The 23599-nt window shown below is 39.3% G+C and overlaps 1 protein-coding gene across 2 annotated transcripts in view; it reads right to left on the bottom strand.

Moving 5' to 3' along the window:
• Nucleotides 1–4902: 4902 nt before the first annotated feature.
• PRRG1 (proline rich and Gla domain 1) overlaps nt 4903–23599 on the bottom strand; it is a 135982-nt gene continuing 117285 nt past the window's right edge. For both annotated transcript variants that reach the window (XM_027099943.1, XM_027099944.1), the window contains exon 4: nt 4903–9020. In XM_027099943.1, coding sequence (XP_026955744.1) covers nt 8535–9020 — 486 coding nt within the window. In that variant the 3' untranslated portion in view covers nt 4903–8534. The remainder of the gene's footprint in view (nt 9021–23599) is intronic.

Below are 23599 nucleotides of genomic sequence, written 5' to 3'. Positions count from 1 at the left end.
TTTCTGAAGGACAGCTTTGCTGGGTATAGGAATCTTGGTTAACAGGTTTTTATTTTTCCTTACAATATTTTGAATATATCATGCTATTCTCTCCTGACCTGAAACGTTTCTGTTGAGAAATCCATTGACTGTGTTATGGGGGTTCCCGTGTACATAACTTCTCTTCTTTTTGTGCTTTCAAAATTCCGCCTTTGTGTTTGACATTTGACAACTTAATTATAATGTATTTTGGAGTCTTTGAGTTCAACCTATTTGGGATCCTTTAAAGACTCATGGATCTGGATGTCCATTTCTCTCCCCTGGTTTGGGAACTTTTTCAGCCATTATTGCTTCAAATATACTTTCTGGCCCTTTGTCTTTTTCTTCCCCTTCTGGAATCCTATAATGTGGATATTGTTTCTTTTCATTGTGTCCCATATGTCCCATCAACTTTCTTTACTCTTTTTCTTCTTTTTTCTCCTCTGACTGGATAATTTCAATACTCCTGTCTTCTCAGCCACTGATTCCTTCTTTGGTATGGTTGAGTCTGCTTTTGAAGCTCCCTACTGAATTCTTCAGTTTATTCATTATATTTTTATATTTTTTAGCTCTAGGATTTTTTATTTTTTGTTTTTGATGGTTTTTATTTCTTTGAAGTTTTGTTTTTGTTCATGTATTGTTTTACTGATTTCATTGAGTTTTCTGTGTCTTCTTGTAGTTCACTAAACTTCTTTAAAAGGATTATTCTGAATTCTTTGTCTGACAGTTCGTAATTTATATTTCTTTACAGTTAGTAATTGGAGTTTTCTTAGTTTCCTTTGGTGTCATATTTACTTGGTTTTTTATGATCTTTGATTCCTTACATTGGTATCTGCACATTTGAGTAAGTGGTTTCCTCTTCCAGACTTAACAGGTTTGCTTTGTCAGAGACAGTTCTTCAGAGCTGTTGGGTTCCTGTACATGTCTGCTGGTAACATCCTTGGGCCACTGGGGCTTGCTGGGTCTATTTTGGGGTGAGGCCACTACATGAGCTCCAAGGTTGGGGGTGTGTGTGTTGCTGGCTGGGAACTGTTGGATAGAACTGTTAGCTTTGTACCCTGCCCACATGAGGTTGTAGGATGGGCTCCACCACAGTTGCCTGAGTTTTCTCATCAGGCTTCCTAGATGGTGGGGACTGGGTACTATACTGACTAAGCAATAAGGTGGAGCTATGAATTAATATTAAAGGATAGCAACTCTGGAAATCAGATTCTTCCCCCTCCTCAGGGTTTGTTTTTGCTACTTGTTTTAGTTGTTGTTTGTTGTTTTAGTAACATTTTAAACTCATTTTGTAAAGTCTGTATTCTTTGTCATATGTGGTTGAAGTCGTATGTGGCTGAAGTCTGTACTCTTTGTCATATGATAGAAGTCTCGTTTCTGTTATTGTAGTGGTCAGCTAGTGACTTGACAGAGTTCCCTAAATGCCCCTCCCCCCAAAAAAGTGTCCTAGTTTTGGCAGATGGGCTCTTTGTGTTGGAGGAAACCTTCAACTGTCAGCCAAATAATATACAACTCTATCATAAACTTCACTTCTTGCTTATGGAGAACCTGAAGGTCAGACAAAGGTGAGAGTTTAAAGCCTCTCAATTTTCTTAAAATTTATTTATTTATTTATTTTTGGCTGTGGTTGGGTCTTTGTTGCTGTGCGCGTGCTTTCTTTAGTTGTGGTGAGTGGGGGCTACTCTTTGTTGCAGTGCGCGGGCTTCTCATTGCGGTGGCTTCTCTTGTTGCGGAGCACAGGCTCTAGGCGTGCGGGCTTCAGTAGTTGTGGCACGTGGGCTCAGTAGTTGTGGCTCACAGGCTCTAGAGCACAGGCTCAGTAGTTGTGGCTCGCAGGCTGTAGAGCATAGGCTCAGTAGTTGTGGCACATGGGCTTAGTTGCTCCGCAGCATGTGGGATCTTCCCGGACCACTCAAACCCGTGTCCCCTGCATTGGCAGGCAGATTCTTAACCACTGAGCCACCAGGGAAGCCCCAGCCTCTCAGATTTTTTAGAGCATGTACCCAGCTTTGGATATGTGCTTGGCCTTCTATTAATAGATTCCTAAGACTATGTGGGAGTTTTTCAAAGTCCTTATTCTCTTCATTCCCTAGCCTTTCCTCCCAAGTTTTTCATTTTGTCTATTGTTTATCCCAACTGTTACTCCTTGTCCAGCAGGTAGCAGCTAATGCTTTTACGTTTTAAGTAGTTTTGAACGTCCCCACCCCACCCTGGTAGCTGCCTCCACCTTGGGAAAGTTCTAAGTGAGGTGAAATAAACATCAGCCCTTTGAGCTGGTACTTCAGGAAGCCAAAATAAAGGGCTAAACAACCAACCTCAATTCTTTGAGAATAAGGTTCATTTTTCTCCTTCTGGTACTAGGAACCTATACCTGGAATGTGAGCTGTTGTCTTCCAAGATGCCACTGAGAAGGGAAGCAGGGGATAAGGGCAGGGTAAGTGAAAGTTTTTTTCTTGATTGGTTGCTATCAACTTTATTTCCAGAGTTCTAATGAAGTTGATTCTGACAGTTTTGGGCAGTTTATTTGCTGCTTTTGTGGAAGAACAGGCTTTCGGAGTACCCTGTCCATGCTATTTTCACTGACATTACTGTATGCTTATTTTAAAATGTGGTTTGTGGATACAATCAAACTACCATTTCCACAAATGCAAACGGACTGAGTATTGAAAATGTAGCAAAAAGTATGGTGATGATGGAAATGATGTAACCAAAGAATCAGGACTATTAACATTACATGGTGCTCTCCTCTGACAAAATTTTGATAGTGTTTGTTGGTGGCCAGTGCACTATGCTAGGAACAGTTGGACCAGAAAGAACATTTTGAACCCTAAGCTGTGTGTTAGTGGAGGAGATTCTGTAGATTGCTTTTTTGCGTGTGTGGAAAAATGAGGGACTAAGAAATTGGACATCAATAGGAGATGTTATAGTGGTTTTCCAAGGAGATGTTATAGTGGTTTTCCAGTTATGTTCATCAAATTCGAATGTTTGCAGAGGGAACTTGGACTGACTTGAAGTAAGGGGGATTGACAAGGAAGGTCACAGTTGGTGAGGTTCCAAGCTTCCCACTTCAGTAGTCAACCACAATAGTCTCATCTGTTTAATATATTAGGGCTCTATGAAAAAAAATTTCAAACTTAGTTTCCATTGTTAAAAACTTATAAAAATCACAACATAGCCTGCTATAAAGGACTACATGATAAAGATGACTGATTATAAATACCATAGAACTTTGGGCAAAAAGAATCTTTGTGAGATGGGGTAGAATTAGGGTTGCACTAAATTAGAAGATTAGGAAGTTATCCCAGTCTAATCCCCAGGGAGAAGGGCTATAGACACCATTGCCTTCTAATCCCATTAGTGTCTAACACAAGGTAGGTACTTTTGTAAATATCTGTCATCTGAGCTATGGAAGGAAATAAGGTTGGATAAGCCTGTGGGGCCAGATTATAGCAGGTTTTGATCTGAAGGAAAAAAAAGTAGCGGATAAAGTAAATAAAATTCCTGAGAACAAAATGTTATCATACAAAGTTTAAGGAAATGGCATGTGATAAGAATTTTAGGATGAAGACAAGCATTAAGGGGACCAGCCAGAAAGGTACTGATCGTTTGGTCAATTTATAGTATTAGAAGAGTCCTCACTTTTAGATATTTGGTGTATTTGTGGAAGGGAGTTAAAAGCATTAAACATAATTTTGGCCCTCAAAGAGCTTCAGGTATGTAGAAAAGGCTTAGAATGAGTAGGTGATTTCAAGGAGGGCCAAGAGATGGAAGAGCAGCTCTGGAACTTCTAGCTTGAAGTTTTTGGAAATTCTTTAAAAAAGGAAAAGGGGTTGGGCTTCCCTGGTGGTGCAGTGGTTGAGAGTCCGCCTGCCGATGCAGGGGACGCGGGTTTGTGCCCCGGTCTGAGAAGATCCCACATGCCGCGGAGCAGCTGGGCCCATGAGCCATGGCCGCTGAGCCTGCACGTCCGGAGCCTGTGCTCCGCAACGGGAGAGGCCACAACAGTGAGAGGCCCGTGTACTGCAAAAAAAAAAAAAAAAAAAGGAAAAGGGTCAAGTCCATATGGCCACAGCAAAGTATGAAATTTTAAAAACTGATCTTTTATGATCAAAGTGAGAATAGTGTTCTCTTTAAGGAGGGGACGGGGTAAGAGGGAGCCTTCTCAGGTCCTGGAAATGTCTAGATCCAGGTGTTGGGTTTCATGGATGTGTTAAGATGTAAGTTATGTAATTTTTAGAAATTGCTATATGTTTTTAAAAGTACCTTCTATGACATTTTGGACAATTCTCTGAAAACTTATGCTTATAAAATGTATATTTAGACTTATAATTTATACTTAAAATTCTTCCTTGGATATAAGTAAACAGTTTAAATTTTTTTATACCATGAAGCTCAAGTCATATTTACATTTGCTTGGTTAATGACATGGCACATCAGCTTTTAGTCTTTGAGGTAACTGCACTTAGGGAGATGCCCTGTGGTCACATATGTTTCTATCCTTTGCTTTCCTTTCTCATTTTCTCCTGTCAAATGCAAGCTATTCTGCTAAGGAGGAATAACCCAGCTCCTTTGTATCTGCAGACAACACTAGTCCGAATAATTGACAAACCACAGTATAGCGGGGAACTCAATGTATCCCTTTGGAGCAAGTGTTCCCATTCTGTATCATTCCAGCATCATTCACAACTAGTACAGGTGGTTCTTTCTTATGCTGAGAACAGCCTGAAGTTTTCACCAGGTAATTTTTGATTTCTTTACTGACCAATATTCCCTAAATTCATAAGAAAAAATGTAATAATTTTACCATGTTAAAAAGATCACAATTAATAAGAGCTTGTTTGTCACCTAACCATAATATAGTTAACACATGGCAGAAGAAATTGCTTGGGTTTAAAAATAGCTTTATTTAGCATACCAAAAACACAGAAACGTAAGAAAAAACTTACCTAGAATAAACATAAAAATAGTTAAATACCATAATTTAATGTAAACCAAGTGTTTAAAAATGTGTAATATTATAAAATACATGCTATTTACACAGAACCAAGTTAAAGCTACCTCCACAGTTATCCTATCAGATCATCAATCTTGAAGTCATCAGTAACAGTGAATCAAACACAGCATCTGTATTTGTACTGGTCAATAGGAAAACAAGAAATCATTTAATTTACTTTAAACAGATACAGTTCATTGTAACATTCAAAGCAGGGAGGCAGAAAAGTGCCAGTTCTAGGATTCCAGACACAAGCAGTGCATGTGGAGGCCTGGAAACGGGTCCACTGGAAGGCCCAGAAGCCCATTCTTTCATTTAAATGCACATTGGTTGATTCAGTTTAGTTACTACTTAAGGAAGGTACTAAATATATCTGTAAAAATAAACCTTTATTAAAAATAATCAAAGGTGAATGTAATAATCAGGTAATAAGAAAGGCCAAAGCATAAAAAATATGTTATTCCAGATAAGCCCCATTAATTATAACAAATGTTAAGAAACGCAGTTTATAAAACCAGATGGGGTAGCAAAAGGGTTTCTAAAAATGTCAAACCCAAACCAATATCAAACAAAACAAAGTAACCGAAGAGACTGTTTCTTGAAGAAAGTATTTTGTTTATCTTAACAATTTACTTCTTCTGTCATTATCACCTGAATGCTGCCAGGAGACCTGTGGCTGATGCCAGTTATCACTGTGGAGTAGTGTGGTCTGTGACCAGCAGTCTAAAAAGCTGTAGTCATTGATCAGTTTAATCATTTGGCTTTTCCTTCAAGGATCAACATTCATTCTTATACTGAAATTCGGGTATCTCTAAGAGGCAGCATTAAGTCCAATACCAGGAGTTTAGAATGTAAAATAAAATTGCAAGAATACATACTTAGTAATAGAACATCCTGCTTCTTTGTCTAATCCTGTAATTCTCAAACTTTTGGTCTCCAGACCCTTTTATACTCAACATTCGTTGGGGATCTGGACACCAAAGAGCTTTTTTTGTTTATGGAGTTTATATCTACTAGTATTTGCCATCTAAGAAAGTAAAACTGAGAAAAGTTTTAAGTATTCATTTAAAAAGTAAAAAGTCCATTACATGCTAACATAAATAACACTTTAAAGAAAATAGTTATATTTTCTAAAACAAAAAAAAAAATTCATGGGAAGATGGGTTTTACATTTTTAACTACTTTTTGAGAGAGAGTGGAAAGACAGCTAATGTCTTGGTTATTATTATGAGAATACTTTTGATCCCACAGATCCCCTCAAAGGTTCTCAAGGACACCCAGGGGTTCACTGGCCACACTTGGAAAACTGCTGGTTTAATCTAAGGCCTGTTATTAATGACAAAAAAGTCCACACAAAAGGAGCCTTACTTTTGCTTTAAAAATAAACCAAAATACATACCTACACACATGCACACAAATCACTGGCTCCAACACTCCCACTCTCAGCTTTAAATAGAAGCCACAGATCACCATGTACTCATGACCAAATTCAAAATAATATTGTCATTTCTGCTGAGACCAGGTTCAAGATTTATTCATTTTTAGTCCATGAAAGCTATAAAACCTATTATCTAAACACAGACATCTTAGTTCCCTTTCCAACATTTGCTTAATCCTGTTTGTGCTGAGCTGGCAGTCGTCATTCGGTAGGCCCAGCATTGGTAGAGACCAGAGAATGACAGGTGTTTAACTAAGAGCCCACACACTCAGATTAGGAACATGTTAGCCATTTATGGAGCCGCCTACTCTACTTCCTCACTATGTGAAAACTCAGATACATTTTAGGGAAACGGGGAGAAAATTCTCCCTGCATAGGAGCAGTGAGAACGATGCTATGACCTTTCACCTAGAGAGCTCTTCACGTCTTACAAATGACTTTCATGCACACCATCTCATTAGATACTTTTTAAGCCCCAGGAGAAAGGCAGGGCAAAGGATACTATTGCTGTTTCAGAGGGGAGGAATTTGAGGGTCAGATGTGGGTCTTTGCCAAGGTAGACTGGCAAGTGTATGGCAGAGCGGAATTCAAATTCAGGTCATCTGACTCCTTAGTTCAGGGTCCTCCTTCCTTGGGTTTGGGGGAGTCTGGCTGGGCTGGAGATGGAGGCAGCACGGTATGACACTTCCAAAACCTGCATTCCTTCTGCCTGCTCAACCATTTTATCCAACACTACGCAGTCATGGGAGTGGCACAGACATTTCCCTGACCGATATAATGAATTTTCCATCAGTGCATGTATAACTTTTATTTTTTCCTTTCTGAGCCAGTTTATGTTGGCAGTTCATTCGCAGCCTGTTCCCCCTGCTCCAAGGGAAAAGTAAAAATCCTGCAGTTAAAAAAAAATCTGATGAAAATACAAACTGAAATCGCAACAGTGAGGCATGTGTGCAGGTCTAACTAGACTTATTGTGCACCTGGCACAGCACAGACTTTGCAATCTTCCTCCACCAACTGGAGAACAATATAAAAATCACAGTTCTTAATTTAATGGAAAATTGCCTCCTAATGATCTTGAGACAAAGGCTTCACCCTATATAAAAACATTAAGAAAATAATTTCAGGAATTGTAACTAAATTCTTAGGTGCTTGAAGATTCTGTGGTGGTAGGAGAAGGAGTAGAGTAAAGGGCAATGAAACGACGAGAAACAAATACTGTTGCCAATGGGCAAAGGAGAAATCTGCATCTGTTCCCTATCATTAATACGTGTATCTACTTGAGAAATTATTCTTTTGCCAGGATATCCACTCCATCAAGATGTTAATACAAATAGCATGACACATGCAAAGATACTGAGCAAATACTGTTTAATTTTTGTGGGGGAGGCAGTCAATAACAGCAATAAAAATCCCTCCTATGAAACCAGCCAAATGCCACTAAGGACCCATGATTTTCTTGCTGTCCACTGAAATAAGCAAGGTATTGTTTATTGTGCCTTCCTTCTCTGTCGCCTTCTGAGCTGTTCCTAAAGTCAAGATTGACTACATGCATATTTTTTTCCTTTTAAGGTAGTTGAAGAAGGTTAACAAAAGCCTGTACGAATCAGAAAACATGCTAAGTTCATCTTATTTTCAAAATTCAACAGCATGTTGCTACCTGTTACACAAGTTGTTGGTGCCTTCTCCCCCACCCCGGTTTTGGTGAGTAATGTTCTAACTTTACAGGTGATTTAGATAGATGTTAATGACTTTTTAAGACAGTTGCCCGTACACTGGGCTGATGTACACACACACATATGTGCATGTACATATATACATAAACATATGCGTACACACATGTACATCTCCTCACACGAAGACCTCCACTAGTATTTTTCCCTCTTAACATATTTCCATTAGCAAAAATGAGCATGGATAATGAATTTATAGTAGGAAACAAAACTAATGAAAATCAAATCAGAGGATGTGAAGTGGTATGCTGTCAGAATCCAATAAGTCAAATGCACATTTATGTAGTGGTAAAGTGCTAGAAAGTTCTTTCATTAGTATTTTAAAAATGATTATAATAAAAAGAAGTGTGCAGTTTCATTTGATGGTGGTGACCACAGGCACCATAGCAATGGCACTGGCTGAGTTGGAGTTGATGATGTCCTCATACTCTGGGGGTGGATCTAAATGAGGTTCTGTTTCACTCCTCCGCAGGTTCACCTGACCAGTGGCTTCCTCGTAGGTCGGTGGGGGATCGCAGTTGGACAGGCGAGTGGAGACGGAATCTGAGCGCCCAACGACATACTCCAGAAAGCCTGGCGACAATCCGCTGCTATCAAAGACTTCATCTGGTGGAGGAGGCGGAGTGATAATATTGAGGTGCTGAGGGAAAGGAATATGGCCTTCAGTCACTGTCTGTCTGCGAGTTTTGTTTCTTAGGAAGCATCTCCAGATTAGGAAAATGACAAGGAGGATAATGAAGAGGCCAAAGATTAATGGAAAGGTAAGGTAAAACTGAAACCAGTCACTTCCTCTGTTACTCTCTCCTTGTTGTGCTTTTGTGTAAGTGTTCCAAAACTCCTTCTGAAAATACAAGACGAAATGAATTGAAAATCAGTGTAATCAAAAGATAGGAGATAGCAAATGAACACATATCTGGGTTCTGTTAACATGATGAAAACAAAACCCAAAACCAGACTCGCTGGTTCAGATGACCTACAGCCTATATTTTCCCTGACAAGAAGTTACAAATCATGGTGCTCACTCCGGATCCTCCCCTACAATAGTCAGTCAGAACCAAAAGTCTTCAAGACTTGGTGTTATTTGTATTTTCAGTTATGACATATTAGAAGGGGAAAAAAAGCATAAGGGATTTTCCTCTTTCCAAATATAGAACATAATCTTCCCTTTAAAATATAAGTTAAATACCATTTTCCATGTCCAATTACGAGGTTTTCATTCAGGCATCCCATCATCATTGTGCTATTTCTGGCTGTTGTAGGCTCTTAGTGTTCAAATGCTTCACAGATGAATGCCTTGTTTTCTTAATGGTTCTGTTTGGGATCCTCTTCTACCAGATATTCCTCCCCAGCCCCAAAGTACACAGCTCTAATGCATCTAAGTAAGTCCCTAGCATATAAACATTCAATGAGTAGTAGTGATTATAATGAATTCTTGTATATCATAATCAAGCCTCTGCTTCAAATTGACTGATTAACCTATATCCCAAACCTTGGTACAGACACCACCCCCAGTGCTACTGACTTTGTTTTCAAGGCTTAAACTTAGCCAATAATAGCTTTTTTTTTTTAAACAAACAATATTTGCAGGCACTACAGGTCACTGATATTATTTAAATATCTGGCAGAAAGTAAGACGGTGGGCACTATAAAGCTGCTTGTTTTATAGTACTATATTTTATTAGTCATAAAGGCTTTTAAAATTCTCTGGGTATAACAAATGACCCACAGTCATCAATGTTCCACCCCTGAACTCAATCTCCTATAAGGTACATTATTATTCCAACATTCTGTGATTCTAAGATAAAATTTCAATGTTATAAGAAATATGGTATTTACTAAAGGCTATGTACAGATGAAAATACACAAGGTGCACTATTAAAACAAGCCAAGAGTAGAGACAGACAGTATAATCCCAAATCATACAGCATTTATTTTAGGACAATACCCCAAACTGGAAATTATATTTTTATTAGTGAAACAATCACTTGATAATCACAAGTTGAAAACTCATGAAACACAGATACATGAAGTTTTTTTAAACAATAAAACTGTACACTATTATCTTTTTGTATAACTGTTACTTTTAGGATTGCCAACTTTACTACAGAAAATATATACTACATAAAAATTTACTAATGCAGAAACATCTAAAAAAGAAAACCAATCACCTGCAATTAATTACATTGCAAAGATATAATCACTATTAACATTTTTGGTTTACATCTACTCTTACTTCCAACTCACATTCGAATCCTTACACACATACACATTCTTTAGAAATCTGGAATCAAACTACTAAACCACAATAAACTTTTTAATAATGTACTTACAGAGACCTACCAAGTATCTGATTTGTAGTCGATTTTCTTTACCTATATAGATGAGGATCCCTCCTCTCTTCCTAATCTCTCAGATCACCATCTCCTTCCCCTGCCCCGCATTTAATCTTAACCACAAAACACAATAAGTATGTGATTTCAGATAATTATCTAATGTTACTCTTAGATAAACACAATAAAATGTGGATTTTTAATCTTGTCCAGTCACTTTGGGATAATCAAGCATCAATGATGCACATGAAAATGATTTTTTTTTTCATGCTTGGCTTGTGTGATTCAATTTCTGAGGTTTCTTCCGCATGCTCAGAAATAATCTACAGACTAGTAATTTTTTTCTTTGGGAGAAAAAAAACTTTAAAACAAAGTCACACTTGTAGTTTCCAGGGTTAAAAATAAAGCTTAGGCAAAAATGGAATTACAACACTGATTTTTACTTTACCTATAGCAACTCAATTCTTAAGCCACACCCAATAATGAAGGTATAATTATCATCCCTACTTGCAGATGAGGAAATGGAGGCTCAGAGATGTTACCGAATAATAAAACCAAGGTCATTTAACACACAGATGTTGAGGCTGGGATTTAGAATGCCACAGGCCTGGCATCAGAGCAAACCAAAAAGCAATCTGCCCTGATGTATAAGGTATTTTAAACCTGGACACTTTCCTAGAAAATTCAATCTTCTCATCATGTTAAATGTGGAGTTGAAAGCAAGTTACACTGATCTGAATAAAAGGTACTGACAGATTTATTTCTTGGGAAACTAGCCTTACTTTGTCTTTGAGGCAAGAGAATTGGAGAAATAGTCATGTGAAATCAAGTAAAATACTATAAATGCCATTCAAACAAGTAAAATAGTATAACTGTCCTTCAAACAAGTAAACCCAGTTTATGTGTTTCTGAGCTCTTTAGATTCTTCTCTGTCTCACTGAAAACAGCCAGAAGATATTCAGAAAGAGCAAATAAGTGATTTCAAGACTTGGTAAAAATCCTTAATCTTTACTGCAGAAGGTATTCATATGGATTAAGACTTGCCGACCAGGTGAGTGGCAAGCAGCCTGCTTTATGAAGAAGGTATTCTTGATCTCCAATGTGAGGTAACAGGTTTTGTTGTTACTGATGCTTCTGTTTTGTTTTGTTCCTTCTTTCCATGATGGCTTTTACTTTTGTCATTTCTTAACCCTGGTCTGGATCTTTCAGATTACATGTAAGGATCAAATTTAACTTGCATGGAAAATAATAATTTATAACTAAATATAATAATGATACACTATATTACAATGTGATATTATAACTAATAAAAATATAATATAAAAAAAGACTTGGTAAAACAGTGCTTTAGAGGGAATGAACATTTGTTTAATGAAGAAAAAATTTTAATGAAAAAGATTAAAGGGATTCAGTAGTTTTAGATAAGGCTAAAATGATACAGATAATAAATGTAATCAGAAGGGACCAGACAGGTCTGACAATCATTTCAGATATGCATCCCTGGGCTAAATCCCACTTGCTGGTGGTGTATGATCCTTTTAATGTATTGTTGAATTCAGTTTGCCAGTATTTTGTTGAGGATTTTTGCATCTATGTTCATCAGTGACACTGGCCTGTAATTTTCTTTTTCTGTAGGATCTTTGTCTGGTTTTGCTATGAGGGTGACGGTGGCCTCACAGAATGAGTTTGGGAGTGTTCCTTCCTCTGCAATTTTTTGGAAGAGTTGGAGAAGGGTAGGTGTTAACTCTTCTCTAAATGTTTGCTAGAATTTGACTGTGAAGCCATCTGGTCCTGGGCTTTTGTTTCTTGGGAGTTTTTAAATCACAGTTTCAATTTCGGTACTTATGATTGGTCTGTTCGTATTTTCTACCTCTTCCTGGTTCAGTCATGGGAGATTGTGCCTTTCTAAGAATCTGTCCATCTTATTGGCATAGAGTTGCTTGTAGTAATCTTTCATGATCCTTTGTATTTCTGTGGCATGTGCTGTAACTTCTCCTTTTTCATTTCTAATTTTATTGATGATCCTTTGTATTTCTGTGGCATGTGCTGTAACTTCTCCTTTTTCATTTCTAATTTTATTGATTTGAGCCCTCTCCCTTTTTTTCTTGATGAATCTGGCTAAAGGTTTATCAGTTTTGTTTATCTTCTCAAAGAACCAGTTTTAGTTTCCTTGATCTTTTCTTGTTGTCTTCATCTCTATTTCATTTATTTCTACTCTGATCTTTATGATTTCTTTCCTTCTACTAACTTTGGGTTTTGTTTCTTCTTTCTCTATTTGCTTTAGGTGTAAGGTTAGGTTGTTTATTTGAGATTTTTCCTGTTTCCTGAGGTAAGACTGTATTGCTATAAACTTCCCTCTTAGAACTGCTTTTGCTACGTCCCATAGGTTTTGGATTGTCATGCTTTCATTTTCATTAGTCTCTAGGTATTGATTTCTTCAGTGATCCATTGGTTGTTTAGTAGCATATTTTGTAGCCTCCATGTGCTTGTGTTTTTTTTACACATTTTTCCTTGTAGTTGATTTCTAATCTCATAGCATTGTGGTTGGAAAAATGCTTGATATGATTTCAATTTTCTTAATTGTAAACCAAGGTTTGCTTTGTGGCCCAGCATGTGATCTATTCTGGAGAATGTTCCATGTGCACTTGACAAGAATGTGTATTCTGCTGCTTTTGGATGGAATGCTCTATAAATTTCAGTTAAGTCCATCTGGCCTAGTGTGTCATTTAAGGCCTGTGTATGTCTATTGATGAAAGTGGGGTGTTAAAGTCCTCCGCTACTATTGTGTTACTGTCGATTTCCCCTTTTATGGCTGTTAGTATTTGCCTTATATATTGAGGTGCTCCTCTGTTGGGTGCATAAATAGTTACAATTGTTATATCTTCTTCTTGGATTGATCCCTTGATCATTATGTAGTGTCCTTCCTTGTCTCTTTAACATTCTTTAAAGTCTATTTTGTCTGATATGAGTATTGCTACTCCAGCTTTCTTTTGATTTCCATTTGCATGGAATACCTTTTTCCATCCACTCACTTTCAGTCTGTATGTGTCTCTACGTCTGAGGTGGGGCTCTTGTAGACAGCATATATACGGGTCTTGTTTTTGGATCCATTCATTCAGCTAGTCTGTGTCTTTTGGTTGGAGCATTTAGTCCTTTACATTTAAGGTAATTATCAATATGTATGTTCTTATTGCCATTTTGTTTTGGATTTTGTGGTGAAGGTCTTTTTTCTTCCCTTCCTCTTTTGGTCTCTCCTCTTGTGATTTGATGACTATCTATCTTCAGTTTTGTGTTAGGATTCCTTTTTCTTTTTGTGTGTGTGTGTGTATCTATCTATTGTACATTTTTGGTTTGTGGTTCCCATGAGGTTTTGATATAGCAGTCTATATATAAACAACAAGATTGTTTTAAAAGTTACTGGTCTTTAATTTCCGATGCATTTCCACTATCCTGCATTTGTACTCTCCTCTTCTCATGATTGATTGCTAGTTGAGAGACAGCCAAGAGCTAGAGCAGGGTTGAATGATAAGGTTCATCTCCTACATGAGGCTACTCCTTCAAGACAGAGAGGTGGTTGTTTCATCTACTATATAGAAACCAATACAAAGAGTCAAGGAAAGTGAAGAAACAGAGGAATATGTTGCACATGAAACAAGATAAAAACCTCAGAAAAAAAATCCTTAATGAAACTGAGGTAAGTGACTTAGTTATCATCTGATAAAGAGTTCAAAATAAATAATGGTCATAAAGATGTTGCTGTACTCAGGAACATCAGGAAAGGAATGGATAAACTCAGTGATAACTTCAAAAGGAAGTCACAAAGCTGAAGGATACAATAACTGTACTGAAGAATACACTAGTGGGGTTCAACAGCAGACTAGATGAAGCAAAAAAGGTCAGTGAACTCGAAGACAGGGCAGTGGAACTCACCCAGTCAGAGCAGCAAAAAGAAAAAAAGAATGAAGATGATAGCTTAAGGGACTGTGGGGACAACATCAAGCTGACTTAACATTCACATTTTAGGGAGGTGCCAGGAGGCGGAAAGAGGAGAAAGGGACAGAAAGATATTTTGAAGAAATAATGGCTCAAACTTCCCTAACCTGGGGAAGGAAACAGACATCCAGATTGGGAAGCCTAGGGAGTTCCAAAGTAACAAGATGAACCCAAAGAGATGCACACCAAGACACATTATAATTAAAAGTTAAGGAGAGACTTCTAAGAGCAGCAAGAGAAAAACAATTTGTAACATACAAGGGAACCCCCGTAAGACCATCAGTAGGTTTTTTAGGTGAAATGCTGCAGGCCAGGAGGGAGTGGCATGATATAGTCAAAGTGCTGAAAGAAAACCTTCCAACCGAGAATACTCTCCCCATCTAAGGATTGATAGTTAGTTGGAGACAGAAAGAGTTTTCTGGACAAGCAAAAGGTAAAGGAGTTCATCATGTTAAAGGAATTTCTTTAAGCTGAACAAAAAGAGGTACTAGTAACAAGAAAACATATGAAAGGATAAATCTCACTGGTAAATATATAGTAAAATGGTGGCTTAAAGCGAGTATGAATGTTAAAGGACAAAAGTAGTAAAAATAACTACAGACATAGTTGACTCTTGAACAACACGGGTTAAGTGTGCTGACCCTCCACCCACTTGAAAATTCGCATATACCAGTTCCACATCCGTGGAGTCAACCAACTGTACGTTGTGTAGTACTATAGTACATATTTTGTAGTACTGTAGTACATATTTAGTGAAAACAAATCCATGTGTAAGTGGACCTGGGCAGTTCAAACCCATGTTATTCAAGGGTCAACGGTATGTAAGGGGGGGGATATACGAGATAAAGAGATGTAAAATGTGATATGAAAAACATAACGTGGCAGGGGGAGGAGTAAGAATGTAGAACTTCAGAATGTGTTCAAAGTTAAAATATATAGACTGTTGTTATAAGTTGCTATATGTAAGCCTCATGGTAGACACAAAGCAAAAACCCTATAGTAAGACACACAAGATAAAGCAAAAGAAATCTAAGCATACTACTAAAAATCATCAAATCACAAAGGAAAAGAACAGAAGAAATGAGAACTATAAAATGGTAAGAATTAACAAAACAGCAGTAAGTATATACCTATAATTACCTATAATTCATTAACAAAACAAAAATAAGTATATACCTATAATTCATTACTTTAAATGTAAATGAACTAATAAAGTCTGTAATCAAAAGGCATTAAAAAAAAGACGACCTATCTATCTATATGCTGCCTTCAAGAGACTCACCTTGCATGTAAGGACACAGAGACTGAAAGTGAAGGGATGGAAAAAGATACTCCATGCAAACAGGAACCAAAAGAAAGCTGGGGTAGCTATACTTACACCAGACAAAATAGACTTTAAAACAAAGACTGTAATAAGAGAGAAAGAAGGGCATTACATAAAGGGGTCAGTCCAACAGGAGTATGTACCATTTGTAGATATGCACCCAACATAGGAGCACCTCAATATATAAAGCAAAGATTAACAGCCCTAAAGGGAGAAATAGCAGTACAATGATAGTAGGGGACTTTTATACATCACTTTCATCAATGGATAGGTCAACCAGACAGAACATCAATAAGGAAACATCAACCTTAAATGAGTGATACATTAGAACAGATGGACTTGAGAGAGATACAGATCATTCCATCCAAAAGCAATAGAATACACATTCTTGTTAAGTGCACATATAATTTCCTCCAGTATAGTTCATATGTTAGGACACAAAACAAACCTTAATATATTACGAAGATTGAAAGCTGCTATCAAGCATCTTTTCCAACCACAGTGGGATGAAACTAGAAGTCCGTTACAAGAAGGAAACTGGAAAATTCAGAAATTAAACAACATGTGAACAACCCATGGGTCAACGAAGAAATCACAGAGAAAAAAAATTCCTGGGACAAATGAAATGGTAATAAAACATACCAAAACATACGGGATGCAGCAAAAGCAGTTCTAAAGGGAAGTTCATTGCAATAAATTCCTACATCAAGAAACAAAAATTGTAAAAAACCTAATTTTATACCTCAGTGAACTCAAAGAAGGAAAAGCGAAGGCCAAAGTTAGTAGAAGGAAGGAAATAACAAAGATCAGAGTGGAAATATATGAACTAACTAGGGACTAAAAAGACAATAGAAAAATCAGTGAAACTGAGAGCTGGTTCTTTGAAAAGCTAAACAAAGTTGACAAGCCTTTAGACTCACCAAGAAAAAGAGAGGACTAAAATAAAATCAGAAATGAAACAGGACACATAACAACCGATACCACAGAAACACAAAGTATGTAAGAGACTACTATGAACAATTACCTGCCAACAAATTTGACAACCTAGAAGAAATGGATAAATTCCTAGAAATGTACAAACACCAAGACAGGATCATAAAGAAATAGAAAATCTGAACAGACCAATTACCAGTAATTAAATTAGAGATTATTAAACAAAAAACCTGCCAGCAAAAGACAAGGACCAGACAGTTTCACTGGTGAATTATACAACACATTCAAAGAAGAGTTAGTACCAATCCTTCTCAAAGGCTTCCAAACAAAGGAGAGGGAACACTTCCAAACTCATTTTACAAGGTGAGCATAACCCTGACTCCAAAACCAGACGAGGATGCTACAAGAAAAGAAAGTTACAGGCCAATATCCCTGATGAACACAGATGCAAAAATCCTCAACAAAATACAAGCAAACTGATTTCAACAATATATGAAAAGGATCACACACCATGATCTAACCAACTCAGGTGGGTAACCCCATCTGAGAAAGGGCACTGCTTACCTGAGGTCTGTTGAGCTGCTATGTGCTTTCACATACTGCCTCTGTTGCATGTTGCTTGCACATCATGGCTGCTATCAACAGTATACCCAGAGCAGTGTGATCAAGGGCATGTGGTCTAATAAGGTGATTAGACCACTAATTGTAGAGGCTTTAATTGACTATGAATGTGTGTGAGGGTACTCCACACCTCAAGGCCAAGGAGAACTTAGGAAGGTGGACTGGATCACCAGGCTATTGTCACTGACCAAGGAGAGGCTCTGGGCTAAAGGCAGGATGAAAGGGTTCCTATAGGTAAGGAAGATAGGAGACCTCTGAAAAATAAGTTGGTGGGTCATGCTTGGACTGTGAGCCTTAACCCAGAACAGTGAAGTAGCCTCCTGACAGGAAACTGACGGCACCACAAAAGGGAAAATACAACAGAGGCCTGCAGTCTCTGTGTCACTGCTTCACTACTCACTACTATTGCTCTTCGCCTCCCAGACCTGATGAGATAAGCATCCCGGCCATGATGTTGCTAAACAATTAATGGACAAATATTTATAAATGTCCTCTCCTGAGCACCTGGTGCCAGCACCTCCTAACAACTCTAAGGAGGTGTACCAGCTCCTTGATAAATGTAAAACCCCATGGAAGCTTCCAGGGCATTACTCAGTGCCAGCATACCAACACGCCAAGACTGTGCTATTATGCTCCAGAGGCTCAGAGGCTTTTTCCAAAGGCCTTGTGCGGTATCATGCTAGTGGAGGCACACCCTGGAAAGGAAAGCAGCTGCCCACGAAAAGGGCTCACAGTGATGTCATTCAAAATTTTCCAATAATAATTCTTAAGATTGAGGCAATAGGAAAAAATCAAGAAGTGCAACAGAAACAGATCAGGAACTATACCTTAACTAAATTCAAACCTTTCCTAAAGATTTTATGCAGCAGGAAGAAGAAGGGGAAGCTAACTGGCCATTGCAGGTTTTCGTGTTTTTTGGGGGGAACAAACTCTGAATTGCTACTCATGGCTGCCAAAACGTGTTAACTGGTTGGTATCTCTGAAGATCCTAAAATCTATAACCTGCCCCTCTTCTGTATGATACCACAGATCCTGAGCCCCTCAGCTTTCCCCTGAATGAGGCAGAATGGAGAAACATGCCTCATGAGACATTCCTGCCACCAAAAGAAAAGCTGACGAGATTATCGGGGCCTCTATTGAGGAGGAGGAGGGAGAAGAGAAGGCAAAGGTTCCTAGAGCCACCGATACCTGTACCAGAGCCGTCCCTCTCCTTACTTGGATATTTATTGCCTAGCACCATCCCCATCCTTCCACCACAGTGATCACTGCTAAGCATCACAGTGAATGGAAAACATGAAGACGAGAACCATCTCCTGCTGCACAAAATTGGCACAATCCAATGGGTTGATGGTTTCCATGACCACAGTGACCCAAATGACCCCTTCTTCATTTCCAACCCTGAATGGGCCCCCTTGGACCCTGAGTCCAGAGAATTCTTTTTACAGGGTGTATTCCCCTAATTATTGGGGGGGGGGTGTGGCACTACCTTTTATTGGGATTCCTGAAATGATCCAAAGGGCACTAAAACTCCTAGGAGCAAACTTACAATCTTTCTCTCTGTCCCTTGAAGATGTAAATCTTAGCTCCTGGGGAGATTATATTTCAAAGACATGGTAACTAAAACACTGCTCATAATCACCTAAGACTGAAGAAAAAGAGGGTGGGGGGGATGCTTTTAATAATGCAACTGCCTTCAAAGCTCTGTTGCACAAAATCTACTCCATAGCCTCCATAATATTACTTGTCAAGGACAAATACAAATCTTTAAAGTCTTCTCCGAAAATATTAGTAAAAAGCTTTAGCCACTGGAGCAGGTAATCCTAACTTGTTCCATCTGCCAGACACAATTTGGATTCAATCATTATTTATACACAAGTGAGTTTTGTATTGTTGTATCTTATTCATGGCTAAAATTTGGAATGGAAGCTATAAGGTCTCTGTGAGTCTATGTATGTCTATGGATGCATGTTACGTATATGTGACCTTTTATCTACCTCTGGGTTATATTGCCAAAATCAATTTGTTTAAAACAATCTCTATAACATCACCTCACACTGGTCAGAATGACCATCAAAACTTGTACAACAGAAAAGACGAACCAAGATGGCAGAGTAGAAGGACGTGCTCTCACTCCCTCTTGTGAGAACGCCAGAGTCATGGCTAGCTGCTGGACAATCATCAACAGGAGGACACCGGAGCCCACCAGAAAGGGTACCCCCACATCCAAAGACAAAGGAGAAGCCACAATGAGATGGTAGGAAGGGCACAATCACAGTAAAATCAAATCCCGTAACTGCTGGGTGGGTGACTCACAGACTGGAGAACACTTATGCCACAGAAGTCCACCCACTGGAGTGAAGGTTCTGAGCCCCATGTCAGGCTTCACAACCTGAGGGTCCGGCAACAGGAAGAGGAATTCCTAGAGAATCAGACTTTGAAGCCTAGTGGAATTTGATTGCAGGACTTCGACAGGACTGGAGGAAACAGAGACTCCACTCTTGGAGAGCACACACAAAGTAGTGTGCGCATCGGGACCCAGGGGAGGAGCAGTGACCCCAGGGGAGACTGAGCCACACCTACCTGCTAGTGTTGGAGGGTCTCCTGAAGAGGCAGGGGGTGGCTGTGGCTCACTGTGGGGACAAGGACACTGGCAGCAGAAGGTCTGGGAAGTACTCCTTGGCATGAGCCCTCCCGGGGGCTGTCATTGGCCCCACCAAAGAGCCCACGTAGGCTCCAGTATTGGCTCGCCTCAGGCCAACCAACCAACAGGGAGGGAACCCAGCCCCACCCATCAGCAGACAAGCAGATTAAAGTTTTACTGAGCTCTGCCCACCAGAGCAACACTCAGCTCTACCCACCACCAGTCCCTCCCATCAGGAAACGTACACAAGCCTCTTAGATAGCCTCACCCACCAGAGGGCAGACAGCAGAAGCAAGAAGAACTACAGTCCTGCAGCCTGTGGAACAAAAAACACATTCACAGAAAGACAGACAAGATGAAAAGGCAGAGGACTATGTACCAGATGAAGAAACAAGAGAAAACCCCAGAAAAACAACTGAATGAAGTGGAGATAGGCAACCTTCCAGAAAAAGAATTCAGAATAATGATAGTGAAGATGATCCAGGACCTTGGAAAAAGAATGGAGACAAAGATCAAGAAGATGCAAGAAATGTTTAAGAAAGACCTACAAGAATCAAAGAACAAACAAACAGAGATGAACAATACAATAACTGAAATGAAAACTACACTAGAAGGAATCAATAGCAAAATAACTGAGGCAGAAGAACGGATAAGTGACCTGGAAGACAGAATGGTGGAATTCACCGCTGCAGAAAAGAATAAAGACTGAAAAGAAATGATCCCACATGCCGCGGAGCAACTAAGCCCGTGCACCACAACTATTGAGCCTGCGCTCTAGAGCCCACGAGCCACAACTGCTGAAGCCCGTGCGCCCTAGAGCCCTTGCTCCGCAACAAGAGAAGCCACCGCGATGAGAAGCCCGCTCACCGCAACAAAGGGTAGCCCTCGCTTGCCGCAACTAGAGAAAGCCCGCGCGCAGAAACGAAGACCCAACGCAGCCAAAAATTTAAAAAACTGTAGATTCTGATTCAGTAAGTCTGGGGTAGTGCTTAAGACTACTGAGTTTCTAACAGGCTCTCAGGTGAGGTTGCTGCTGCTGCTCTACAGACCACACTTTAAGTAGCAAGGTGCTCATGCTGGTTTGACTGCCTGGGATGCCTAGGTCCCGCCCCCAGAGACTGATATAATTGGTCTGGGATGTACCCTGGACGTAATTCTAACGTGCAACAAAGCTTGAGAACCCCCATGGCGAAGTGTGTGGTTATTTATCAATTTTAGTTATTATTTTGTTAGTAGCTCTAATGTGATCCTGTTTGCCTACTCCTCAGCCCCCCATTTGTGCCCACTCATTCCTCTCCTTTTCAGATCCCAACCTCCAGATGACAGGGGGATTACGATTAACGATTAGCACTTCATCCTTTTGCTCTTTTCCATCTCTGAGAACTGAGAGGTAGTTCAGGATGGAAAACACAGACTTGGGCACCTGGAATTGGGAAGAATAAGCAAAAAGTGTTCTACGGGGTGATTTAAAAGGGAAGCTCATTGAGACAGAATGGGGAGGATTACTAGGGAAAACTGTCATAGCAAAATTCGCTTGTAGTCTTGGGCCTGAGTTTGGGTTAGTGAAAATAGCGATCTACCCTCCTGAATCCTGGCAACACCTGACAACTAAGCAGCTACAAAGAGTTTTTCCTTCTAAATATGCAGGTAACGAATGTTGGTCAAAATGCAAGAGACCCACCAGTAGCAAAGTACAGACATGAAATCTTCTCCCCAAAGCACAAACAGCACAAAAAAACTTAGAAGTGGGTGGACAATGAGGATGGTGATGATAAACGATGACTAACACATAATGTACCTACTATATACCAGACACTGTTCAAAATGATTTACATATAGCTCATTTAATTGCAAAAACCCAATGGGATTGACACTTTTATTATCTCTATTTTACGTGTGAGGAAACAGGCACAGAGAAGTTAAATAACTTGGCCAAGTTTACCCAAGATAAGTAAGTGGATAAACTGGGATTTGAAGCCAGGTAATCTGAGCTTAAGAAATCGGTACAGCAAACTGCCTCTCCAAGTCAGGAAAATAAGGATCCTCAGTCAATTTACAGTTATAAACACAGCTGCTTACACTGTGCTTCCTCATATCTAGAGGAGTACAGTTACTAGGTAGGATCTGAGTCGAGGTCAGAGAGAGGAGGGGTCCTTCAAGCAAGCAGAGAAAGAAAGAAAGTAAAAACTGTGACCAGCTTTGACTAAGAAGAGGTAAATGCCAATAGCATTTTCTGGAAACTGAACTCACAGGGCCATAATTTTCATTTTTTAAAAAAGTGTTAAAATGCAGTGATGAATTGTGGATGGTAATTACTATGTAGATAAACTTATTCACGTTTTATCAGATGTTCAAAGCAATCTGCTAGCTTTAAAAAGACTCACACTATTCCTGTAACCTTGAATACTGCATACAAAAATCTGTAATTTTCAACTTTTATCTTTGTAACACATAGGCGGCTCAGAAGAAACAAAATAGTTTGAGAATTTTTTCCCCAGACATGGACAACCTTAGACTTTACATGGGTACAGATTTCATCTGGTCAAACACAGTGGACTGAGTGAGAGACTGAGGTTTTGAAAGGGAACAGAAAAAAAAAAGACATATGGAAAAAGGAGATCATTTCCTTGGGGAATCTTCTTTTAACTAGGAAACAATTTCTTTCTATCCATAGCCCTGAAGACAACGTAAAGAGCTAACTCTTTTTCACATCCTGAAAGGAGAAACCAGAAGCCAGGCTGATTTGGGGCCACTGGGTGTGGACACAGGTGGTCACAGTCTGGAATGAGGTAATGGTCCAGGTGGGGCCAGCAGCTCTCTAGTGTTAGCTGCCCTGGGTGTGTGGCAGGCTGCGCCATGCTCTCTCCCCACTCCCTTTCTGGTAAGCTTCTCCAGTACCTTGACCTCACCTCAACATCATCTGTAGCTGATGCCTCCCATATGTATATTTCAAAACAAGACCTCCTCCTGAGCTCCAGATTCATTTTTCTGGCTACCTGCATGACAATGCCACTTGGATGTCTAAAATATGCATCTCAGATTTTGTTTAGATGACATACCTTCCCCACCCTTCCACCTCCAATGTATCCCCAGCAAAAGTCCCCAGATTAATAAACAGCACTACCATCAACCCAGGTGCTCAAGTCCAAATCTCTGAATCTAGATTTTCTCCATTTCTTATTTCTCACTTTCAAATCGATGAACAAATCCTATCAGCTTATCCAAAATCCATGTGAATCTGTCTATATCTCATTTCCTTAGCCACCCCTGTCGTTCCAACTACCATGGTCTTTCACCTGGACCTCTGCAATACCTCTTACCTGGTCCTCTTGCTTCAACTCTTCCCCAAACCCAACATCCTTCAGAACAGCCAGAATCATTTGCCTGCTTAAACCCCTTTACAGCCTTGCATTTGCACTTGGAATATAATTTGGACTACTCTAATACTGCTTACAAGACCCTACATCTCCACCTTACCTTGTACAACTCTACCTCAATTCATTATGGTTCAGTGACATACACCTCCTCCTTTCTGATACCCTAACACCTAAAATGCCTTCCCTTGGCTATATTATATG

The sequence above is a fragment of the Aethalodelphis obliquidens genome, unplaced genomic scaffold, assembly GCF_003676395.1.
Source record: "Aethalodelphis obliquidens isolate GAN/ISIS:26980383/991018 unplaced genomic scaffold, ASM367639v1 scaffold152, whole genome shotgun sequence".
In the NCBI taxonomy this organism is placed as follows: Eukaryota; Metazoa; Chordata; class Mammalia; order Artiodactyla; family Delphinidae; genus Aethalodelphis; species Aethalodelphis obliquidens.
This window is presented reverse-complemented; position numbering and strand designations above follow the sequence as displayed.